This window comes from Cynocephalus volans, chromosome 2, assembly GCF_027409185.1.
Source record: "Cynocephalus volans isolate mCynVol1 chromosome 2, mCynVol1.pri, whole genome shotgun sequence".
Classification (NCBI taxonomy): Eukaryota; Metazoa; Chordata; class Mammalia; order Dermoptera; family Cynocephalidae; genus Cynocephalus; species Cynocephalus volans.
The window spans coordinates 164,625,433-164,649,014 of record NC_084461.1 but is presented as its reverse complement, the minus strand read 5'-3'; the positions used below and the strand labels follow the sequence as shown (position 1 = coordinate 164,649,014).

At 49.4% G+C, this 23,582-nt stretch overlaps 1 protein-coding gene and 1 pseudogene across 2 annotated transcripts; both read left to right on the top strand.

Annotated features, from left to right (window-relative positions):
- The first annotated feature begins 1,187 nt into the window (after positions 1–1,187).
- Positions 1,188–1,306, top strand: LOC134371344 (5S ribosomal RNA; annotated as a pseudogene).
- Positions 1,307–8,955: 7,649 nt separating this feature from the next.
- NEIL2 (nei like DNA glycosylase 2) lies at positions 8,956–20,716 on the top strand. 2 transcript variants are annotated; one of them, XM_063087510.1, is made up of 5 exons: positions 8,956–9,164; positions 10,855–10,994; positions 14,092–14,447; positions 17,574–17,770; positions 19,757–20,716. In XM_063087510.1, the coding sequence occupies exons 2-5, from the start codon at positions 10,857–10,859 to the stop codon at positions 20,068–20,070; spliced, it is 1,005 nt and encodes a 334-aa protein (XP_062943580.1). In that variant the 5' UTR covers positions 8,956–9,164; positions 10,855–10,856; the 3' UTR covers positions 20,071–20,716. The 2 variants fall into 2 exon arrangements, with proteins under 2 accessions (XP_062943580.1, XP_062943581.1); XM_063087511.1 differs by lacking the exon at positions 8,956–9,164 and adding an exon at positions 9,736–10,011.
- The last annotated feature ends 2,866 nt before the right edge of the window (positions 20,717–23,582 follow it).

Below are 23,582 nucleotides of genomic sequence, written 5' to 3'. Positions count from 1 at the left end.
TCCCTCACCCCATCCCACATGGGGTTCTGAGCAGGAAGAGACAATCTGCTGCCAAAGCAAGGTCGGCAAACACTCATCTCAGCCTCCAGGTCCTTCTGGAGAGTGACGGGCAGACACTGTCCTGCTCGGGGGTTCTGTCCCACTTGCTCTGCTCCTGCAGGGGCTGCAGTCCTGTGGCTATGGGCCTGTTGGTCAGGCAGCGGCCGAGTCCACAGCACCTGGACCCGCATCCATTCCCTTGCAGAAATCTTTGATCCAGGAGGTGAAAAGCCAGGGGTTTTACAATGTAAGTTCAAAGCAGAAATGCAACAAAACAAAACACATGGAAAGAAAGAAAATGGCCCATACGAAGACCCCCCAGCCCTGACCTGCTCTGGAATTCACCTGCCTTCGCATTGTTCCGTGTCCACCCATGATGCTGGGACACACGGAGACTCCATCTTCGTCCCTGTGATCAACAGAGCTGTAGCTGACTGTGGCATTATTCTGTCCCGCCCCAAATACCGTGCCCCCATTCTCAAATCCCACTGGCTGTAGCAGAGAACATCTTTGAACCGAGATTCTGTTTTAATCATTTACATTTCTTTCTTCCCGAAGGCCACCCTCATGTACCCTCCCTAACCCACAAACCTGTTAACACTGTCTTAAGGTGAAATGGCTGTAAAATCAGTATTTAACTAATAAATTTATCTGTATTTCCCTTTCCCTTCTCCCTCAGAGGTCTTCACTGAGAGGTTGCATGTGGCTGTCCTTTCGGGGTCTTGAGCCACTGAGGCCTCCACTGCTCCTAGAATGAGTTTTCTCCCTCTGCTCATTCCTGGCAGCCGGCCAGGGCATCCTCTGCAGGTGGCTGCAGACAGGTCACCTTTGGGCTTTGGTTTCCCAGGAGAGGGTTGGACCAGCTGCTCACTAAAGTTCTGTGTGGCCCAACAGATGCTGCCCAGGGACAGGGGCATCTTTAGAGCCTCCTCCAGCCCCTCCTGGTTTTAGGGGTGTCTTGGAGGTTGGCCCCAGCAGCTCTGCCGTCTCCCACTCTTCCTTTATGGTTTCAATCAAACAAGCCCCGAAAGGGGCAAGAGATGCTCCACACCCATGAGGTGGGACTGAAACTTTCTTTCCTTTATCCATGTTGTCCTCACCTCGTCAGGCTATAGTACTGCTTAACTGCTTCACCTTAAAAGTATGTGGTATATGGCCATATCACCCTGAGTGCGCCCGATCTTGTCTGATCTTGGAAGCTAAGCAGGGTTGGGCCTGGTTAGTACTTGGATGGGAGACAGCCTGGGAATACCGGGTGCCGTAGGCTTTAAAAAAAAAAAAAAAAAAAAAAAAGCAATGGTCCTAAGGCCACCATCTGGTCCAGTACCTGTGGAATGGGATCGGATGGGTGTCGTGGTGTCCTGTCTCTCACCTGACTGCCAAGCCTACTGAGCAATTGGGGTCATTTAACTTTTCATAGCACCCCTATTATTTTCCAGCAGGTAAGAACAAAACAAAACTACAACCATTCTTCTATTTAATGTCAGAAAAACTTAAATTTAGTAAGGAATAGCCAAAAACCTATTAAGGTTTTTAGCTGACATCCAGAAGGATGAGTAGCTCCAGTAACTCCAGTAACAAAATAGATTCAAAACCAGAATCAAAAGTTACCAGGACTTAGGTCAGCCTTAGGAAGGTCATGTTTGCTCTTGATGAAATCTCGGCTTAAACATTGTCTGCCACCCCCTTTTAGGTAGGGCGTTTGGGACAAAATTATGTGCAGTACCAAAAGGTGGACATCATTCCTCTCTATCACAATTTGTACTTTACCCTAACAGTATAATTCAGCCTCCTTGCCCACCGATGACGTGGCTGCTTCCCCAAACTGAATACACCCTTAGGGAAGGTGGAACTGCCTGAGTCAGGACACTTAACTATCAAAGACATGGCTTCCAGGTGGCTGGGAAGAGGCTGGGCGAGGGCAGGAGCGGAAGAAAGGACAGCGTCTCATAATAAATGTTTGGCCTTCTCATGGGGTGAGCACAGTGGCCAGTGAGTGAGTCCATGTAAGAAGTCCCTCACGTGACCTTACAGTCACACCTCTGGCCATGACAACAACTTTTGAAGGGTAGGTCAAAGCATTTAGCAGGTGGAGAGCACCAATCCTGAACACTGGCTTTTGAGTGCCTTTAAGGGTGGTGAGCAGTAGCAGATTTAGCTGTAATTATGGTTGGCTGGGGTTGACAGTAACGAAAATAAGTTTATATTCATCGAGCACACATCAAATGCAGTTAGGGTGGGAGCATTAGGATGGGCTCCCCTCCCGAGAGCCTGCAGAACTTAACATACTGACTTGTGTACTGAGTGTGTGGGACACAGCCATTTGGAAAGCTTGGAGTGGGAGTGGGTATTTTGTTTTTGGTTTGTTTTGTGTTACTTTGTGACATTGAAAACTACTCTTCAGACTGCATTCCTGCCCTGCTTGAAGCTAGAACACAAATAGGCCATCACCCTGTATTCACACAAATACATGTCATCCCATAACCAAGGGCCAGCCTCAAAGCTTCAGGGTTTAGCAAGGGACAGAAATATCATCTGTCTGACCCTTGACACTGCTGCTCTCATTTCAGTTACTGAGGCCTATGTCCTTTACCATCCAGGGGCATGATGCCACCCTATAAGTTCTGGCTCTGGTGAGACTTATATTTCCCCTCCAGATAGCTGCAGCAGTGGTATTTGCAAAAAGGCTATTTGATAACGTGAGAACGAAATGATCAAAGTCAAGGTGACATTAAGACAGACCTAGTTTTTCAAAGTCTAGTTTTTTCTGCTCTGTGCATTGCTAGCTCTCTCCGCTGGCTGAAACCTGGAGACTATGGTTTACTTTTACAAAGAGCAGTGACCACAGAGCTGCATTCCAGGTTGAGGAGAACAGAGAGGAATCAGAAAAAGCCTGTGAGGCACCCGGTGCTTGTTGTTGCGAGCCCAGGTGGGGAGGTTTTTAGATGAACACAGAGAGGGAACTTCCCCCCTCCCAAGTGAAGGGTGGAAGATGAGATGACCCGCCCACCCCCATCCACGTGTGTCTCTCTCTCTCTCTCACACACACACACACCCTGGATTTATAAGAGGTTTTAACTGAGTGCACCAGCAGTTGCAAATACTTTTCATGTCAACGGGCATCAAAGTTGCAGCTTCCTGGTCAGTGAATCTCTAATTGAGGAGTTAATTCAGAAGAAGCTCAGTACTAGTAGACAACACTAGTTGACTGTTCTCACAGCAAAGACACTAGTCCCCTGTACTGCCTCTCAAGATGAGTTTGGAGGGCTCGCTGGTTATAACACCAAGGTCAAGGGTTCAGATCCCTGTACTGGCCGGCTGTCAAAAAAAAAAAAAAAAAAAAAATTTGCTCAAATGAAATGAGTTGCCATTAGAAATGTAAGAAAATTTGAAATTTATCACTCCTCCTCTGTTCTTTCCCTTTAGAAGTCAACAAAATATGAAAAAAAAAATCCGTTATTTCTAAGGTTCTTGATTATCTGAAACTGTTGAGCTGGGATGGAGGATAGATGTGATAGGAAAAGGCTGCAATAGCAGAATCCTAAAAAGGCCTAGGACCAGGATTCTGGCACAAAGCACTTGGTGATGACACGTAACGTGCTTTTCATCTGAAGGAGTTGCTGAGTTATCCAGAGAGCTCCCCAGCACTGCTGTCCTAGGACGGGTTGCAAACACTTTCAGGAAATCCACCCACCTTCCCCCATCTGTGATATCCTCAGCAGAGCACCTTTCCTTGGAGAGTTCCTTAATGTGGCTTCCAACCTAATGACAGCCAAAATGCCCTTTACCAACTCTCAGTCCCACCAAGTTTCCATGTTTTTTTGTGTTATTTTTTGGCAGCTGGCCGGTATGGGGATCCGAACCTTTGACCTTGGTGGGTGTTATAACACCATGCTCTAACCAACTGAGCCAGTCGACCAGCCCTGAGATAGCTTTATCTACATACTTTTGGAGTTTTCCTCATTTTTTTATAGATCAAAAACATAACTGCATGTAAATTATACCTCAATTTTTTTTTTTTTTTGACCGGTAAGGGGATCGCAATCCTCGGCATGGTGTGGTCCACACCACTCTGAGCCAGTGAGCGCACCGGCCATTCCTATATAGGATCCGAACCCGTGGCCTTGGTACTACCAGCACTGCACTCTCCCGAGTGAGCCATGGGGCCGGCCCTATACCTCAATTTTAAAAAGAAAATCATAACCTTTAATCTCTGCTAACAGGTACCAGAGAGTCTATAACACACAACTGACTGAGTCCCACCTCAGGCAAAGCATCTGATTTAGTGTACTTTACAGTCTTCTTAGAGGTGATAAATGGATGGTGACTTCAGGGCTTTCTAGCTATAAATGGCCTCTTTGTGTGTTCCTAATGTGAATATCTTGGTCCTGGGGGCTCCGGGAGGGGGCCACTGCCTTACACATACCTGGAACGGATTCTGTATTTATATCCACCTGGGCTTCTGCTTCTCAAATAATGGGGGGAGCACCAGAAAGTGCCCCAGTCTGGTAATTCCGAGACCTATCTTTCTCGTCCACATCTGGCCATGGGCTAGAGGTGTGCCTTTAGGCACTTCACCAAGATTGTGAACTGTAAAAGGCTTGCACTGGGGACCTCTGAGGCCCCTCTGAGCTGTAAGCAGTCTGTGAGAGCTAAACTAATCTGAAATTATCCTTGCTGTCTCCGTCATCGTACAAGGAGCACTAGTCACCTTTCATTTTTGGTCTTCCGCCATGCTGTGAGGATGGTCAGGAAAATGCATACAGAATTAATCCCCAAAGTTGTGCTGAGTTATGTCTAGTGTCTTTGAACAAGCCGCCATGATATCACAGAGCAGAAGGAAGCAACCCCCTTCTGTCTCTGCGTCTCACACACTCTTGTTGGTACAGAGGAAACCTCAGGAAAATGCTCCTGTGGAGATTCAAGATTGATGCTCTCCATGTGGATAAAAGTACCTTTATTGTGACCCAAGTAATGAGGTTAAAAATGGTGTCAGAAATTATACATCCAGCGAGCACAGTCCCTCAAAGTAGCCACCTTGGAAACCACTCATTGCAGTGTTGCAGCCATTGCAAAAAGACATGTTGGTGCTCCTTTAGATACTGTCCAGAACTTGCTCACGAGCACCCACAGAGAACCAGCTTGTTTCTTAGCCACATTTAGTTTGGGGCCCCCGAGTTACATCACTTGTCCAATTTTTGTCATCAGTCTTGATTCTAAATGCCCCTTCAGAGAATAGAAATTTGCCATCAATAAGGAGCTGCTGGAGAATGGCCCGTAGGCTCTGAAAATGAATCCCAGGGAAGGCGGCTCCATGGGAACTATCCGGGCCTTCCGTGGTAGCTGCACCGAAGAGGACAGTGTGCTGGGCTTCAGTTCAGTGTGTTCTCAAATCTATCCAGCCACTTTGATCTCTGCCCTCACCACCCAACTGCACTGATGAGAGCTGAGAGGGGCTTTGGGTCATAAATTGGAACACCTCTGAGGCTTCCCATAGGGTTCCACAAAGAGAGCATTCAGAGTAAGTCATTTTGACAATTTGGGGCAGTGTTTTTTTAACTTCTGGGGGTCAAGACATCTCTGAAAATGTACAAAAGCTGTGCCCATTTTCCCCAGAAAGGCACACATAGCTTGTGATTTTGCACACCACTCACCATTTTAGGGGTTTTGTGAACTCTGGAAGTTTCTCCATATGCCCCAGGTTAAGAATCGCTGCTCTGAGGCTGTGGTTTAGTACAGAGCTGCAAGGCTGTATTTGTCCAACTGACCAGGTCAACTCCAACTAGGGTGTCCTGGCACTTGGTGGGACAAGTTGGGTCCAGCATAAACCTTCCTGGTTAGCTATGAAGTCAAGCAATCCAACAGTCCCAGGGCAGCTGTCTAGGTCCTGAAGCTGCTCTTGGCTTCAGGGATGGGCCCAGCCTAAAATCTAGCTGTTTGCACTATCATCCAAGGACAGGGCCCGGGAATTTTTGTTAACCCCTTCCTTCCAGAAGGGTACAGATCTGGGCTTTATGGGAGTACAATGGGCTAAGGATTTGGGAAATTAGTGTTGCTAAGGCTTCCAAAAGCTGGCCTGGGACAGATGAATGAAACAGGAAAAAAAACATCTTGCTAAGAAAAAGGAAGCCTGGATTGGGACACCATGTCTGACTTATTCACAGATCATGAGGGTCACAGGTCATCTGGTCCAAACCCTCTTGACCTGCCACCATCGAGGGACCTTGCCCACAGTCACAGAGCTGGTGTGAAGAAGCATTCACTGACCACCTGGCCTCTCTAGGAAGGCCCTGAGATTGACACAACTCACACTGCCCGTAGTTGATGCTTTCACCATGTGGGGGCACCCACACCCTCCTCCTCAGCAGTTTCAGCTGACCCAAAATTCTGCTAACAAAAAGCACCTACTGCTAATTCAGCACTACTGCATGTCAGACACTGCTAGTATCTTTACGTAGCCACAGAAAACAGTTATGTGTCCTTACAATCATGTTTCACACAAGAAGAAGGTACGGCACATGGATTTTAAGTCCCTCCTTGAAGATCGCACAGCTAGTTAAATGCACAGTCAGGATCCAAACCACATCTATTTGACTCCAGAATCTGGGCTTTTATACCCCACCTCATCCTCTCCGAAAGAGTGGAAACCTACAAGCTGGGGAGCCCTCCTCTGCCTGGGTCTAGATCCCAGTCCCAGGGGAAGAGTCTTTAATGTCTTAGTAGAAGTTGAGGAGAATCCTTGGTTCCAAATCCTCCCAACTTATACACTATGAAAAAAGGCCCTAGAGACATTGGGGAGTATGGCTTACTGTCCATGGCCACACACCCAAAAAGGGGGACCACTGGAAGAGACCTAGAGGCTCACTCAGCCCTAAGTGTTCCCAAGGTGCCTCTAGAGACACCCAAACTCTCGAGCTTCTCTTTCACTGGCAATGTGATTCCTGGACCCTACTGCTGTTCCTTCACTCCCTTTCTCACTTTCTTTAGAATGATTGTGTTTTAATCTATTTCTGTGGCCTTAGAAAGCTGGACACTGAGCCTCAGGCTCCTGCATACTTGGGGGCACCCCAATCCAGAGGCAGACAATAATAATTACTAAAATGGATAGTTATAATACCCAGGCCCAGTGCTAAGAGGTTTATGTGAGTCATCTCAGTAAATCCCACAGTAACCCACTGATGTAGGCATTTTCACTCCATTTTACAGGAGAAGAAACTGAGATAGAAGGGGAAGTCACTTGCCCAAGCTCTCTAGCCCGGGCCTCTGCTGTGGGAGCAGTTCTTTAACGAGTGACTCTTGAGCTCTCTGCTTTCTCCAGGCTGATTCCCCAGCCGCATTGTCTTAGAATGATGACTGCACACACTTGCAACACTTAGAGCACAGTGTCGAATGAATGATTAAATATCAGATAGGAGCACAGTTTACGGGCGTTTCCCATCTAATATCTCATTTAATTGTTCATTCGACAAATATCTATTGAGTGCCTGCCAGCTGCCAACACTGCTCTAAGTCCTTGCTGCTCAGAGCGTGCCCCCTGGACAAGCAGCAGCAGCAGTGGTGCCTGGGAGCTTGTTGGAAAGGCAAAATCTCAGGCCCTGCTACCGACCTGAGCCAGAATCTGCATTTAAACAAGGTTCGGTTCAGATCCTTCTGCTGGCCAGCTGCCAAAAACAAAACCAAAAAAACCAAAAAACCCCAAGGTTCCTAGGTGATTCATATGCACAATAAAGTTTGAGAAGTATGCCTTTATAATATTTCTGTAATACCATGAATTAAGACATCCCCTTTAATGAAGAGATTCAGAGACACTGTGACCTGCTTGCATTCCCACAGCTAACTATGAAACAGTGTATGTAGAGAGCTCACAGCCGGGTCCTGCACAGTGTGTGCTCAGTAAACAGTACCTATAATTATACATGATGGAGCCAGGCTGGAGACCACTTGGACTGTCAACTGCACAGTCCTTGGCCTCAGGAGAGCCCTGGAGGTACTAGGCATTCATTGACCAGGTGAGACCAGCACTGTGGCTATGGCTTCCCTCCCAGCTCTGCCAGTCTAAAGAAAGGGGAGCTCGGGGCTCCAGCAGCTACGTTGGCGGGGAGCCTCACCCCACAGCAGGAGGCACCCTGTGGGAGGATGTTATTCTCCAGGAAAGTCCAGATATAGAAAGAGGGCGCCCAGAGGCTCTCTGAGGGGTCCCTCCTGCAAACTCCATGCCCTCAAACTTCATCCCCTCTGCCTGCAGGGTTACCCTCTATGCGGAGGACCCCCATACCGGCCTTCCTCTCCTCACTTCCTGTCCCGCCCTTCAGCAGGTAGGCACTGTGGGAAGGCCACCTGGCCTGCTCCCTCTCAATCAGCAGGACGCAGGCATGTCTCCCTGTGATGGTCAAGTCCTCCCCAAGGCCCCCCGCAGCCAGGGATCCAGGGCTTTACTTGAACACCTGCTCAGCACGTCCCCAAACGTCCTTGCTGACGTCCTGGAAGGTGCTGGCTTTCCATCCTCCTCGGAGAACTAACAGAACGTTCTTATCTTCAAATAGCCTATTTACCTCTTCTATTCTTCAAACAAAAATTAACACACAGATATTTTTAAGCAAAATTTTCTTACAGTAAAAATTCAAAATAAATTTAAAATACTATAAATACTATAGTAAAAAGTCCCACCCTTTAAAAACTTCCCAAGAACTTCCTAACAACCTGCGTCCTCGTCACCATCTCTTCACCCGTCTGACCCCGCCGGAGTCCTCCCCGCCGCGACTCCACGACTGCCCTTCGGACCTGTCCCCGCAAGTCGTCGATGCTCGAGCGCCGCCTCCTCCCCAGTCTTCAGCCCCGGTCTCCGCCCTTCTCCAACCCCCCCCCACGACTCCCGATCCTCGGCCGCGCCCGGCCCCTCCGAGCCCTCGGGACGGACCCCCCGCCCCGCCCGCCCCGCCAGGGGCTGAGCCCGCCTCCTGCGCCCCCCGGGACTGAGCTCGCGCCCCGCCCGCCCCCAGGAAAGCGGTCCCCGCCCACGCCCGGGGGAGGAGACTCCGCGGCCGAGTCCGCCCCGGAGACCAGCTCCGCTCCTGCGTCAGCCCTGGGAGCGAAGCTCGGCGCAGGCCGAAGCCGACCCGGAGCCGGTGAGTTCAGCCGCCCCCGCCCTGCGCGCTCGATTCTGCGGCCCGGGCGCCTCCCTTTGACCCGCAGCCTGCGCAGGGGGAGGGGGACGGGGACGGGGCGGACGCGGGGGGGGGGGGAAGGCTGGGGAGCGAGGACAGGCGCAGGGCGGGCGGGCCGCGGAGGCTGTCCCGGGCGGGCGCACGGGTGGGCGCGGTCACTGCGACACTTTTCGGCGCGGAGACGCGAGTACAGAGAAATCCGGAAGCGTCTGCTGAGGAGCCCTCAGCCCTGGTCTGTGGACCGCGGCGCCTCCGCGCGCGTTTCCCAGGAGGCCCCCGGGGACCCTCAGTGCCGTCTCCACGCCCGCTTCTCCCCCCACCCAGTCCCCGAGGAAGAGCTGGGAGAAGCGGTCGCTGCAGACTGTCCCCGGGAGTGGTTTGCTCCGGGAGAGGGCGGGGACCCCCTGCCCTCCCCGCAGGCCCCTGTGAGCTGAGGGGCTCCCGGGGGACCCGGCGTCCTCCCCAAGCCTGCGAGGCCCCTTCCCGGCCTCCTCTTTCAAGGATGTTCCCCTTGTCCGTGTCCGTGAAAACACGGAGAAGAGAAGTGTCCGTGCGTGGAGAGGTTTAAGGACCAGGCGCACTTCAGGGCAGGCTTCTCCAGGCCCGGCTCCGAAAGCTGGTCCAGGTCCTCTCCTTCCAGACGGTTCGGCAGGATTCCCTCTGCAGTGTCTTGAAGGTCTGATGAGGTGAAAGATTGCCATATTTCAGCGAAAGCCATCCCCTTCCCATAATTTAAGAAATGTTACTTATTTTGGTGCGGCTGGCTGGTGTTTTTGAGTCACTGAAGTAAAAGCTCCCACCCTGCCAGGTACCTGTCCAACTTTCACTTTCACCTTGATTCGTGGCCAGTCGCGTGTCGGGAGGAGATGGGTGGTCCAGCGGCGCGCCCTGGGCGCAGGGGGTGCAGACCACTTAGACGGCCTCGGACAGGCAGCTCTCGGAGGACCTGGGTGATTTGGGGTGGGGGGAGAAGGCGGTCCCAGACAGCCCTGCATCAGCGTTGACCCGGAATCACAGTTCTTTCTCATTTATCAGGGATGATTATCTGCGGTTAAGTTCGACCCTCTCTCCCTGCTCTAAGCCCATCTGGCCAGGTGCTTCTGAGCTCTGTCCATATTGTGGTCATCTCACACATGTCTCCCCTACTCGAGGGGTGGCCCTGGGAGGGCCAGTCCATGTCTGTGTCTTTGTGTCCCTTACAGCCTTCTGCATGGGGTCCCCTAAAAGGGGGAAAATAAATCGGCAGCAGTGGGTTGGAATGACCGTATGGGGGCGGAAGGAGGATGTAGAAAAACCAGAGATGACTTAGGGGCGCACGGTCCAGGCAGAAGGTAACAAGGGCCAGTTCCCGAGTGGTAGCTGCCAGGGGGCTGAAGAGCATGGCTCCCTTGATATGAGACCTAGAAACCTGTTGGTGCTTAATAAGTGTTTGCTGCATGAAGAAAGGCGAGAGGGGCTGGCAAGAGAACCCGTTCCTGCACAGCCGGCTCACACCTGCTGCTGCTTGACCCCTATGATCTGACCCCACCACCCCCCGCCACACTCCCTTTTTTCACCTTATATAGGAGTTGCTTGGAGCTTGGCACCCGCCAGAAATGCTGGAGAGAAAGGAGCTAAGTCAACGGCCTCTTCTACCCGTTTGTGTCCGCAGGGATGCCGGAAGGGCCATCCGTGAGGAAATTTCACCACTTGGTCTCCCCCTTTGTGGGCCAGCAGGTGGTCAAGGCAGGGGGCAGCAGTAAGAAACTATACCCAGCTGACCTTCAGTCTCTGTGGCTCCAGGACACCCAGGTGAGATCATTATCCCTCCTCAGCACATCCTGCACCTCCCCGAGGCTGCCACTTCCATGAGGCTGAGATGCCCACGCTTGGCCCCCACTGGCCCTTTGCAGGGTGGTGTGTCTGAGCCAGAGGTGGGTGTCTCCGTGGGCTGTGGGTCTGTAGAGAACACACACGCAGGAGCTGTGGACACCCTGATTCAGAGTCTGCAGTGATGCTGGTCTCTCCAGCTGTGCCTGATGGGTGCCTTGGCTGGGAACATGTTCGATCCCACGGACCAGCAGGGAAGTAAAGAAAGAGCCGAGCCTTCAGATCTGGGTTCAAACCCGGCTTGTCTTAGCCTAAGTAGAAGTCAGAAGTCCTTCATGGGCCCACAGGGCTCTCTGTGGTCTGACTCTTGCTCCCTCTCTAGCCTTCTCACTTGCCCCAAATCTGTCTTCCATTCATACTGAACCACCTGCAACCCCTCTGACGGTCTTCCCGTGGTTCTGAAACGCTGCTCCCTGTGTGGGCAGGTCTTCCTTTCTCTCCCAACTCTTCCTCCATCCCTGTCCCCTCAATTTACTGTGGCAGTTCCTAGTGTTTCTCCTGGATTCTGCTTAGCCCTTACATCCTCTGAGAAGCCTGTCCTGCATGCTTTAGGCTGGGTGAGAGACTCCTCTGTGCTGCTGTGGCATCCTGTCCTTCCTCCTGTTGAGTGGAGGAGGCAGCGACTGTTTCCTCATCAGTACTGTACCCCAACGCTCAGACGAGTGCCCAGCATGTAGGAGGCACAGGGTAAATGTTTGCAGAGTAACTCAGGGGGCTCAGCTGCCGCTTATCTGTCTGCTCTTAAACAAGTGACTTAATCTCTTAGTTCTTGTTTCTTCAATTGTGGAATGGGATAAGCCACCCACCTGTTAAAACTGTTGTATTAAGAAGACTTTATATCTGGCACATGACAGGCGCTCAGTAAATATCAGCTCTCTTTCTTCCACCTTGCCCTTCCCACACACCTTCCCTCCCCCCACTGGTTATGAAACTATTCTTAGTTAGAACTGGAAGGGTCTTACAGACATTCACCCATAGTTTAGGCTCAGAGAAGGGAGTACATAGACCAAGTTTAGGCAGCTAGCAAGGGGCAGACTGGAGGCCAGGCCTGCTGACCTCCAGATTCATGGCCTCTTTGTACAGACTGTCCTGTGAGGTTTGCATGGGTAGGATTATGTCCTTTGTCTCTGAACTCCCAGCACTTAGCATGGATTCATCATGTTGTGGCATGTGTCAGAATTTCCTTCCTTTTTACAGCTGAATAATATTCCATTGTATGGATAGACTACAATCTGCTCATCCATTCATCTGTGGGTGGACACTTGGGTTGGTTCCATCTTTTAGTGACTGTGAATAGTGTTGTCTCCCCTTTTAAATATTAAATTCCTTCAGAGAAGAATAGGAAGGAGACTGTCTTAGTCTGTTTTTGTTGCTGTAGTAGAACATCACAGACTGGCAATTGATAAGCAATAGAACTTTATTTGGCTCATGGTTCTAGAGATTGGGAAGCCCAAGAGCGCGGTGCCTGCACCTGGTGAGAGCTTTTGCCCTGTGTCATCCCATGGCAGGAGGCAAGAGTGAGCAAGAGATCCAGCTCCAGCTTCCACTCTTTCATAATCGACAGTTCGTTTGTGAGGTGGAGCCCTCATGGCGGGTCACCTCTCAGAGGTCCTGCCTCTTGACACTGTTGCACTGGAGATCAAGTTTCCAACACATGCCTTCTGGAGGACACACTTAACCTTAGCAGAGACTAGACTGAGCATGCTGCCCGGCGTGTTGAATAAGCTCAGTTAACAATTAGTGAGTTGAAGTGACTCCAGTGTCACAGGAACTTGAACGAGGGAAGGTAGAAATTGCTATAGTTGGAGAGAGTGCAAGGGCATTTTTGTCCTGGTAAATGTTTTGACCCTGAGGGACATTTGACAAATATTTTAATCAGAATTGTATCCACATTGGTGAATTTACACTGAGAAAGTATTTTCTGGAGCTATTTCTGTTATGCCCACCTAATTCCTTGCTCAGATTTTTATGTAGCTCAGATAAACCATTTCTAATATGTGGCAGAAAACAATCTGAGCTAAGACTTGCAGATAAACTATTCTGGAATTATTTTAAAAGGTAATATCTTTTTGTGGAGAGGATTTCAAAAGACTGCTATAGTTGTAATTTTTGTACTAGTTGACAAACTGGACATCATATTGGAACAACAGAGATCTCAAAGTGTACCTTTGGCAATCAGTAACGTAACAGAGGCATTTCCAGTATTAGTGCCAGATGTTCTGGTTTTAACTCTCGGAAAGACTGCCTGAATTTCAGGTTATGTAGAATAGACTTACCTGGGCATGCACTCCTCATGTACCAGGAGCTTGCAATATGAAAACAGACTGCAGGGCAGCTGGAACATTCTTTTACACACATTTCCTGTTTACATTTTCTTTCACTAAAATCATTTTCACTGAGATGAGCTGAACTCTTTGTCTTAGACATTTTATTGGTGTTTTAACCCAGTTTTTAGATCAACATTCAATTTTTTTTGATGATAACTTTTTTTCTCTATTTTTTTTTTTTTTTGGTGGCTGGCGGACATGGGATAATAGCTTTTATTTTATTTTTGTGAGTTCTCGTGGCTGTTACTGTTATCAAGTCTAATTTGCTGATGGGCGTGGTGGTATGGGGTAACGACTTTATAATGTGTTCTTTAGCTGTTCTGTGTGTGTGTGTTTCTAGCAAAGAATAATATATTATGAATTGAATAAAAGAATGACAATTTGCATTTTTTTCATAGCTAGTCCATGAAAAAAAATTGAGAGTAATACCTCAGGTGTACCATGGTGGCCCTACTATCTAGCATGGGTCTGTTTTGTTGTTTATCTGATTCTTCCACTTGGTTCCAGTCACCTTGAAAACCATGTACTAACTGCCCACATCACTGGAACAAAAAAGCAAAAGGCAGGGCCCAAAGACACAGTTGGGTACCTCAGGGGAGAGGTGGGAAGGAAGAAATGCAGGAGGATCAGTCTGCAAACCCCAGTTCCCGTCTGGGTCTTCAAGTCTTAGATCCATCTTCATCTTTCTCTAGGTCCATGGAAAGAAGCTATTCCTTAGGTTCGATCCAGATGAAGAAACAGGGCTCCCTGGCACCAGCCCCCTGCCAAAGCCTGTAGGAAAAGGAGCGCAGAAGGAAGAGGCCACAGACCAAGAGCAGGCCTTGGGGCCCAACGGACAGATGGTCTCCAGTGGACCCTTGCAGTCCATGGAGCTTGTGGTTCCCAGTGGAGGTGACAGTTTGGAGTGTTTGGGGGCAGATACCCCTGCAGCAGCTGCTGAGAGGTGGCTGCAGGTCAGCTTTGGTTTGTTTGGCAGCATTTGGGTGAATGAGTTCTCCAGAGCGAAGAAAGCCAACAAAAGGGGCGACTGGAGGGACCCTGTTCCAAGGTAATGCTGTGGCTGCCTGGTCTTCACAGGGTTTGCAGCGTTCACCTGCCCCCACCATGTGGGGTTTGGTTCTGGGTTGTGGGATCACACTCAGGTGGACATCTACCCTGCTACCTAGGACCCTGCTGTCTAGGGGAGAGAAGATGCTTCTGTATTTACCCATCACAGAAATTAGACTGTAGTCACTCCCAAGACAGGAATCCTGACACCCTGGGGGGTCTTGGAGAAGGAAGAGCTTTTCCAGCAAACATGGCATGAGAGGGCACATGATCGCTGAAGAACATTTATGGCTCAACTAATGTACACTTAATTTAGGGACAGGATTTTCTCAGTTTTTAATCTGTGAATGTTGAGAAAAGTATCTTTGTGCGTAAAACTCTATCTGCGTTTAGGATTATTTCCTTAGGGCCTATTTCCAGAGGAGTGGTCGAAGAGAATGACTGTCCTTATAGCTGCACATTTTTATGGGCTTATGAAAGTGCTGGGTTCACAGAATTGTTACTGACAGTGGGTTGTTTGTGTATTTTTTTTATCAATTTGTTGAAGCTCTTGGATATGAAGTCTATTAACTTTTGTGATATGTGTTGCCAGTACTGTTTCAAGTCTATCCTGTGTCCTTTGACAGTCTCTATGATGCCTTTTGGCATTTGGGATTTTTAATTTTTATGTAGTCAATGGTCCGTATTTTTATTGATTGTTATTAATTTTCCCCTCTTACTAAAAGGCTTTTTCTACCCCGAGTCACAGGACTTCTATTTTATAAAGTTTATGATTTAAAAAATTTGTTTAGAGCTATAGTCTTTATTTATGGTATGATGTAGGGACCTTAGGATGCTTTAGGCTATAGAAATAACCTATGGCAGCTTAAATGGTGAGGAGGTGTTTTGGCTCACATAACTAAAAGTTCATAAGGAGGGTGGACTTTAGAATTGACCAGTTCTAGGTTTTGCCTTCATGTTCTTGTGACTCTCTGACTCTGCACTTTCCCACAAGTTGGTTTTTGTCCTTAGATCAGTAAGTAGCAAGAGGCTACTGCAATTCCGGGCTTTATATCCACACGAGAAAATACCCAGAGAAGAGAGAGTGTCATTTCCAGAGGCTCAGATGAGCAAGGAGAGCTTTCTCAGACCCCCCAGCAGACCTCTTCTTGCCTGGAGCTGGCCCATGCACCGCTGCCTGAATTGGGCACCAGCCAGAGGATTTGAAGTGCCCTTCCACGAGGCAGGCTCACCCCGGGCTTTTCGTGTGTGTCATCACAGATGTCACATTTCATGCCCTTACTTTTTAATCTCTTATCAAGTTATGGTTCTTTTCTCATTTTTCATGTTTTCCATTCTGCTTTGTCCCTTTTTTTCTTTATTAGGCTTGCTTGAGTTTTATCTGCTTTGTTGCTCTTTCAAATAAATAGTATTAGCTTTACATACTTTTCCTATGTGGAAGAGTAGCTCCTAATTTCCGAAGGTTTGAGTGTTTAGGGTCATCTTTTTTATTCTTTTCATTTTAAAACTGTTATTGGATTATGATCAGAGACCGTAACCCATAGATTTTCTTCTTTTGGCATCTGTTAAGACTTGTGGCCAAACACGTAATTGGTCTTTGTTCATATTTTATGTTCATAAATCAACATTGTGTGTTCATTAGGAGTAAAACACTCTGTAAATGCTAAGAACAGGTCATTGCTTTGATAACTCAAATTCTCGCTATTCTTGCTTATTTTTTTTGTTTACTTAATATGTGAAACTTGAGAGGAGGACTGTTGCAATCACCCAGGGTAGCTGTGGTTTCTCCTCGTGTTTCTAAGCATTTTTGTTGTATGTGTCTGGCTGTCCTTGCATCCAGGCATCAAAGTCCCCAGGTCCTCGGAGACTGCGCATCGTTGTTAGCAGTATTCCCTGCCTGTGTCTCCAATTCTGCCTTACTCTTATCCACTTATTACACTTCCTTTCCTTCTCTTACTTCTGTTGGATTTCCCAAGTGTCTTTTCTACCCCTGTTCTTCTGGACACTTGGCTATTCATCTTCATTCTCTTTTGGTAAATTTCCTTATCTTTAAATTAAACCTGTATTTTTTTCTATTAGTTAATAACCATCAAATTTTTCATAACATCAAAAAATGCTCCTCTCTCATCATTAAAACCATGTTTTTGCTCACTCTCCCCAACTCTGAGATGAGTCCTTTAAAATATTTCCACTGCAGCTGCTTTTCTCTGCCATATGCTCCCAACTCCTGAGTTTGCTGATTAAATTAAATTAAGTTATTGCAATTATTTAATTATAATTAAGTAATTAAATATACAAGTTATATATTTAATTATATAATTAAATTGGTATTAAATGCGTGTTAAAATATGCGTCTTTTGTTTTAAGAATTCTTTCCTAACCCTTGAATGGCAGCTCAGGTGCACATCCTAGACACACTCCTTGTAGGTCTCTCCGCACATACTACAGACTTATCCTTCTTTCACCTCCCGTCTCGAGATCCTTGCTGATTTAATGTCCGTCGGGTATGTATTTTTCCATGAGTACTTAGATATTTCTCTGAGTCCCTGCACAAGTCTCAAGTTTTCCTTTTTCTTGTGAGACGCCATCTTGGTCAGATGCCTGGACCTGAGGGTTTCCTTGTCTTCCCATGTGGAGTCCAATTCCAGCCTGCTTGTCCTCCCTTACAAAGTGGCCCATTGATTCTTTTTCGAGTGTGGAGGCTTCTGCTGTGTCCCTGGCATGCAGGAAGCTCCTGGGAGTATGTGCAGGTGTGTCTTTGTGGGTAGTTCTGCCTGAAAGTGTGTGTGATGCTTGCTTAGCACCCATCCTCCGTCTTCCTTCCTGAGCCCTGTTTTGGTGTAAGTAGCCAAACCCCCTGCACTGTAGACTTCCTCTGTTTTCCCTATTTTCTCTGTGAACATGTACTGCATAAGCAGAAAAATAGACACATATTTATGTTTTCTTTTAATTACTCCATTTAGCCTTGAGATTTTTGTGGTTCTGGCAGAGCCATTCCTTTTCACTTTAGGGACCTTAGCTTCCCCAGGTTTATCTTGATGATAATGTGGATGCTGTATGTACGTGTGACCTGACTACACTGTGGTAACTCCGTGTACATGTGATCTGTCCTTTCTTCCCTTCCCAGGTTGGTCCTGCACTTTGGTGGTGGTGGCTTCCTGGCATTTTATAGCTGTCAGATGTCTTGGAGCTCTTCCCCGGTGTTCAAACCCACCTGTGACATCTTATCTGAAAAGTTCCATCGAGGACAAGCCTTGGAAGCTCTGGGCCGGGCCCAGCCTGTCTGCTACACACTGTTGGACCAGAGATACTTCTCAGGGTTAGGTATGCCTGATGGGAAGGGGTGGGTCCCACAGAATTATTTAATGGAAAAATCTGTCATCTAGTATCGCAAGACCCAAGAGCCACCTAGCTGTGCCAGTGCTGTTGGTCTTGGTTTTGAGGCGACCCATTCGTCTCCAGCTCCTCTAACCTTGCTTTCAGTCTGAGACAGTTAGATTAGGCAGTTTTGAGCTTCTATCCACTTCACAATTTACACCCTAATTGTGTTATCCATTCAGAGCCTCCTGGTGGCCACATCAGAGCAGGACCTCACAGAGAGGGCAGGCCTTGGGCCTTGGGCATGCTTGTGTCCCTGCTGCCTGTGCAGTTCCTGGTGCATAAGAAGTGCTTGATCCGTATCTGCTCATGGAGAGGTGTGCATCTGCTTGGGGATGCCACTCTTGGGTGTTGGAGCTTCCTGCGGATCACAGCACAGATGTGACTCAAGTCTGCATCAGGGTCTTATAAGATATGAGTGAAAATGCAGGTTACCTCTTTCAGTTATGGTGGCCTAAGCGGTGAAACAGGATTTCCAGGTGGGGAGAAGAGCTGAGCAATTTGAAACAAAGCAACAGCTGCTTTGCTGGACTGTGGGAGCATGCCATTCCTGCTGCCTGCAGCAGGGATTGAGTGTGACTGGGACTGGCTGACGAGGCCATCAGGGAGTTGGAGATGGCAGAGGAACCTCCGTGTCCAGCTATGACCATCTGTTGCAGGCACAGCCACCTCACAATGTCTCGGGAGGTCTGTGGCTCACTAGGTGCTGGCCTTGCATTTTCAGGTTAGAGCCAGGGAGTCCCTGTGTCCCAAGAAGCAAAGAGGCTTTCAGAAGTGGCCCTGTGGGTCTGCGAGAGCTAATGACATACTAGCATAGTAATAACAGCCAGCATTTTTGAGTGACTAACATGCCAGGCACGTGGTGTCTTTCTTGCTGTTACTCTGTAGGATAATCCTGTTACTAAGATGAGAAAACTAAAGCAGAGGACACATCACAGGTAAGTGGGACAGCTGAGTCACAGTTCCCAGCAGTCTACCAGTGGATTTTGGAAAGAAGTTCTGCGTGTGACTAGGAGTGTGACTGAAGCTCCTAGAAAGAGCAGTAATTCACTCATCCACTTGCTCCAGACGCAATGAGCACTCACCCTCTGCCAGCTTTTCTCTCTGCAAGGAAATCGTTGTTCAGTGGCCCAGCAAGCAGCACTCAGTTCCCTGTGAGCTAAGATTAATCGCAGATGCCTAGTGGAGGTTAAAGCAAGCGCACCTTGGGACATTGCAAAGAGAAGCCTTGATTCTGGAAGGAGGGTTCGAGGCTGGCTTCACAGAGAATGAGGCAGGAGTAGAAAAATAATAAAGTAATACCTCCTAAAGAAGTTCCTATATAATGAGCACTATGGTTGACATTTTAAATAATTGCAAGGCTGGCTGGTTAGCTAATTGGTTAGAGCATGGTGCAGCTAACACCAGAACTCAGGGTTACCTGTGCTGACCAGCTGCCAAAATAACAAGTAATAATAACAGTTAGTGTGTATCAAGTGTTCTCTATGTGCCAGCCCTGTACTCAGCATTTCTCGTGAATTCTTCTCACAAGAACCAGATGAGCTGTCCCTGTTTTACAGCAGAGGACACTGAGGCCTCAAGAGTCCAGGGAACTGGCGAGGGTAATGGGGAGGATCTGGGTGAGCTGGGATTCAAGTTTGGGCGGTTAGGGGCCTGAGCTCTCTTTGACAGCATCATGCTGTGCCATGGGCAGTGTACAAGCTCCATTTCATGCTCACCACAACCACAAGGTAAGAGTTACCAAAGCTCCTTACAGACGAGGGGATTGACTTGGAGGTTGCGTGATGTGCCTGAGCTCCCGCGGGACGTGGCAGAGCTGATTCCAGGTCTCCTTGCTGCCATCATCCAACTTCAGTTTGCTTTGCCAACTTCTGGGATGATTTTGTTATGATGTGTCCCTTTTTCTTCCCTTCCCTTTCTGCTTTGTCTCAGGGAACATCATTAAGAATGAAGCCTTGTACAGAGCTGGGATCCACCCCCTGACCCTCGGTTCTCTCCTGAGGCCTTTGCATCTTGAGGCCCTTGTGGACCACGTGGTGGAGTTCAGCACAGACTGGCTTCAGGGCAAGTTCCAGGGCAGACAGCAGCACACTCAGATCTACCAGAAGGACCACTGCCCTGCTGGCCACCTGGTCACCAAGGAGGCATTGGGGCCCCTGGGTGGGTTCCAGAGGCTTACCTGGTGGTGCCCACAGTGCCAGCCCATGTTGTTCCCCAAGGAGCCTGAGCCACCGCAGCTCTCCTGAGGCACTTGCGCTGTTCTTCATGGAGCCATGCCCTTTAGGAACCGTGTGCCCAAGTGTCCAGAAAGGAGGGAGTGGGCAGGGGCTGGGTGCAGAAAACAGGGCAGGTATAGAAGGTCAGTATTGTTGATGTGCATCTCACTGGAGTTATGTCTGAGGCAGAGTTTTCATAGGTTAGATTTTTCCTTTTCTAGTTTTGTTCACTGTTCCCATCTAATCCTCCCATTGTGAAAGATAAGAAAATTTCTAATGATGGGGAAGGGGGAAGCTCCCAGAACAACGAGGCAGTGAAAGCCTGTGGGAAGAGCTGTGCTCCCAACATTGCTTTGCAGGTGCTGTGCTGTATTTGAAATTTTGGCTGGTTTTACGGCTATCCATTTTGAGAAACAGAAAATAGCATTTTTTCTTCCTTCCCTGGAGGGGTCTTGAGATGAGGACAAACGGGGGGAGGGTGGTACTGCCCTTCAGCCTCCCGCCTGGGTCCTTCCAAGATGGGGGGGCCAGGCAGGGAGAAGAGCTGCTCGTTTACTCCCGCAGCTGACGTGACTACTGATATGTTGAAAAATTCAAAAATCAAGGGTTGTAGGGAAACGCTCATGACATGAAAATAAAGCTGTTTGTTTTTTTCTGTGTCATCTTTGGCAGTAAAGGTCCTCTGCTGTAATTGAGCTCTTTGTGGAGGTGGCCTCCTGGGGCTTGCTGGGAGGAGGTGAGTGCACCTGCCCTTCTGCCCTAGTGAGCAGAGACTGAAGTCACTGCTATCGCCACAGCCTCTGGCACAGAGGAGGGAGCTATTTGTGAGCCTGACACTGAGAGTGGTGGCTGATGTTTCTGGCTTTCCTCTACTCTCCTATCTTAAATTATTGAGAGCCGGCCACATCAGGGAAAGCTGTTTTATGGCAGACTGATTCTTTGTGTAACAGTTAATATGTACCGAGTGCTCCCCCTGTGCTGGCGACTTGCCCTGCTCACCACTGAGTCCTTGTGCATCTCCTGCATGATCACCCATGAAGATAGGTACTCCCTCTCACTGTCCTAATATTATGGATGGGAACACTAAAGTCTAGGGAGGTCAGGAACTTGGTCACACAGTTAACAAGGATCAGAGCCACTGACTTAGCTGCCATGAGAGTACCACAAACTGGGTTACTCAAGCAACAGACCTTTATTTCTGACAGTATGGAGGCTGGAAGCTCAAGGTGTCAGCTGACTCAGTTCCCTGGTGAGATCCCCTGCTTGGTTTGCATGTGGCCGCCTCCCCACCCTCACAACCTCACTATACCTGATCACCTCCCAAAGGCCCATATCCAAATGCCATCAAGGTGGGTCTTAGGGCTTCAACACAGATCCATAACAGCCATGTGCTTTTAACCCACAACATTACATTTCTGGCCATTTTGGAAGCTGGAAGTTCAAGATCGAGGTGCCTGCTGGTAGGGCTTGTTTCTCCTGAGGCCTCTTTAGGAGAAGGGCCTGCTGGTGTCTGTCAGCTCACTGTGTCCTAGCGTGGCTTTTTCTCTGTGCACACAGACCTGGCATCTCTTCTGGTAGGGACATCAATCATACTGGATTAGGGCCCCACCCTTATAAGCTCATTTGACTAATTTTCTCTTTAAAGACCCTATGTCTAAATACAGTCACATTGGGGGTTAGGGTTTCAACATATCAACTTTAAGGGGACATGATTCAGTCCGTTACAGGTGACAGAGGAGTTTTGGAAAAAATCTTCAACTTCTCGGAAGCTCTCTCTCCACACCCTTTTTTTGAAAAAAAAAACAAAAAACAAAAAAATCCCATATTAGTTTGTAAGGCCCCACTTCCAGACCAGGTGATATAAAAATACTGAGTAACAGGTGGTTATTTGTACGTGGAGGATTATACTCACACTTAGGCATGTTTGTGTATGCACACACATAAAATTATAAAAATGTCTGTGTGCATATATATTTTGATTCAAATTTGCCTTTCATGAAATAATGCAAGAGTAAAATTCCAGGTGTGGGCTGGAGCAAAGCTGGTGCCGTCACAGACCATTCCCTGTGAGTCGAAATCCACAGGGTGGTGGCTCCAGAGCACAGCAGGATGGGGAGGGAGGCTCCACGATGGGGGGAGGATAGGGCGCCACAGCCTGCATCGGGGTCCACACCAGTTGGGGTGGGTAGAAAGGAAAACACTGTGGCAGTTGCTGAGAAAAGAAGCAATGGGGCTGAGCACAGCAATGGGCATGGAAAGGAGACAAGAGCTGAGGGTCATCAGTGCTGGGCTCCACTGTTGTCAGCTGACCAGATGTGGGGACAGGGCAAGGAGGAAAGAGCTGAAGCTGGCTGGTGCCTGGTATATGAGAGCCAGAAGAGGCCAGCCCTGGTGGATTCGGAAAACCAGGAGGGAAACGAGCAGGTGTGCTGGGCTGGTTGTCAGACCTTGAGGCACGTTCTGCTTGGGAGCCTGAAAGCCACCTGGGCTGTGAGGACAAGGTAATTAGGAAGCAGGCCTGGATCCCCACAAGCACCGGCAGGGCAGCTAGGTGAGGTTCCTACAGGATGTTCCTGTAGCATAAGGGAAGATGGAGACCATGGTGGGATCTTAAGGTCTCGTGTTTAAGGGGCGAGAGGAGAAAGAGAAGCCAGTCCACGAGACAGATCGAATGTGAAGAACTTCCAGCAGAAGCCAGTGGTCAGTGACGTGACTCACACTGGGAGGACGAGAACCACCCGGCAGAGGCCCTTCGGGTCTGGCAGTGGAGCACACTGGAGGTCACGGTGGTCTTTGAGAGAGCAGTGTGCGAGTGGCGGCCTGTGAGGGACTGCGGGAGTGACGTGGGGAGGGCGGTCTGGTCTTCTCACAGTTAGGCTTTGAAGGAAGAGAAGTTCGAGGAGGAGAGTTATAGCTTAAAAGATGGATAAGATGTGAGGATTCGTATATGATCATTCGAGGGAGGGAGAGCGCGAATCAGCAGAACGAGACGAGTCCGCGGAAAGGGGGGCAGGAGGGACGGGGACCGGCGGCGGGGCGGGCGGCCTCTTGAGGCGAGGTCCCGGCGAGGACGCGAGGGGTGAGGGACCGCGCTGAGCGGAGGCCAGGGCCACGGCAGACAAGTGCTGCGAGAGGGGCGACATCCCGACGACAGACCAGGGGACAACAACTGATGGATGCGCGCGAGTGCGCGAAGGCCACCCGTCCCGACCCTGGTGCGGGGCGCGGGCGACGGGAGACGAGTCCCTCAGCCCGGAGGTGGGCGAGGCGCGGTATCTTCCGCCCAGGCGGCCACCGCGGGGGGGCGGGCGGGCGAGCAGCGGGGGCGCCGGGCGGAGCGAGGCGAACGAGCCTGACCCGACCACTCGCCCTCCCGCGGGCGCGCTGAAGTTTCGGGACGCAAGGGGCCTGCCGTGAACACTCCGGGGTCGGACGGGCGGCCGGGGGCCCGATGCGAGGCCGGCAGCTCAGGAAGGGTCTCTGACCCGGCCCGGGGCACACATAGAGCCCGCCTCGCGAGGGCACCAATCGCGCTAGGCGGA

What these genes read in the sequence shown, in the direction of transcription:
- NEIL2 (XM_063087510.1), top strand. Translation starts at nt 10,857, where the DNA reads ATGCCGGAAGGGCCATCCGTGAGGAAATTTCACCACTTGGTCTCCCCC. An exon ending in TGGAGGGACCCTGTTCCAAG is followed by an intron (nt 14,448 to 17,573) that starts GTAATGCTGTGG and finishes TTCCCTTCCCAG; the next exon opens with GTTGGTCCTGCACTTTGGTG. An exon ending in GAGATACTTCTCAGGGTTAG is followed by an intron (nt 17,771 to 19,756) that starts GTATGCCTGATG and finishes GCTTTGTCTCAG; the next exon opens with GGAACATCATTAAGAATGAA.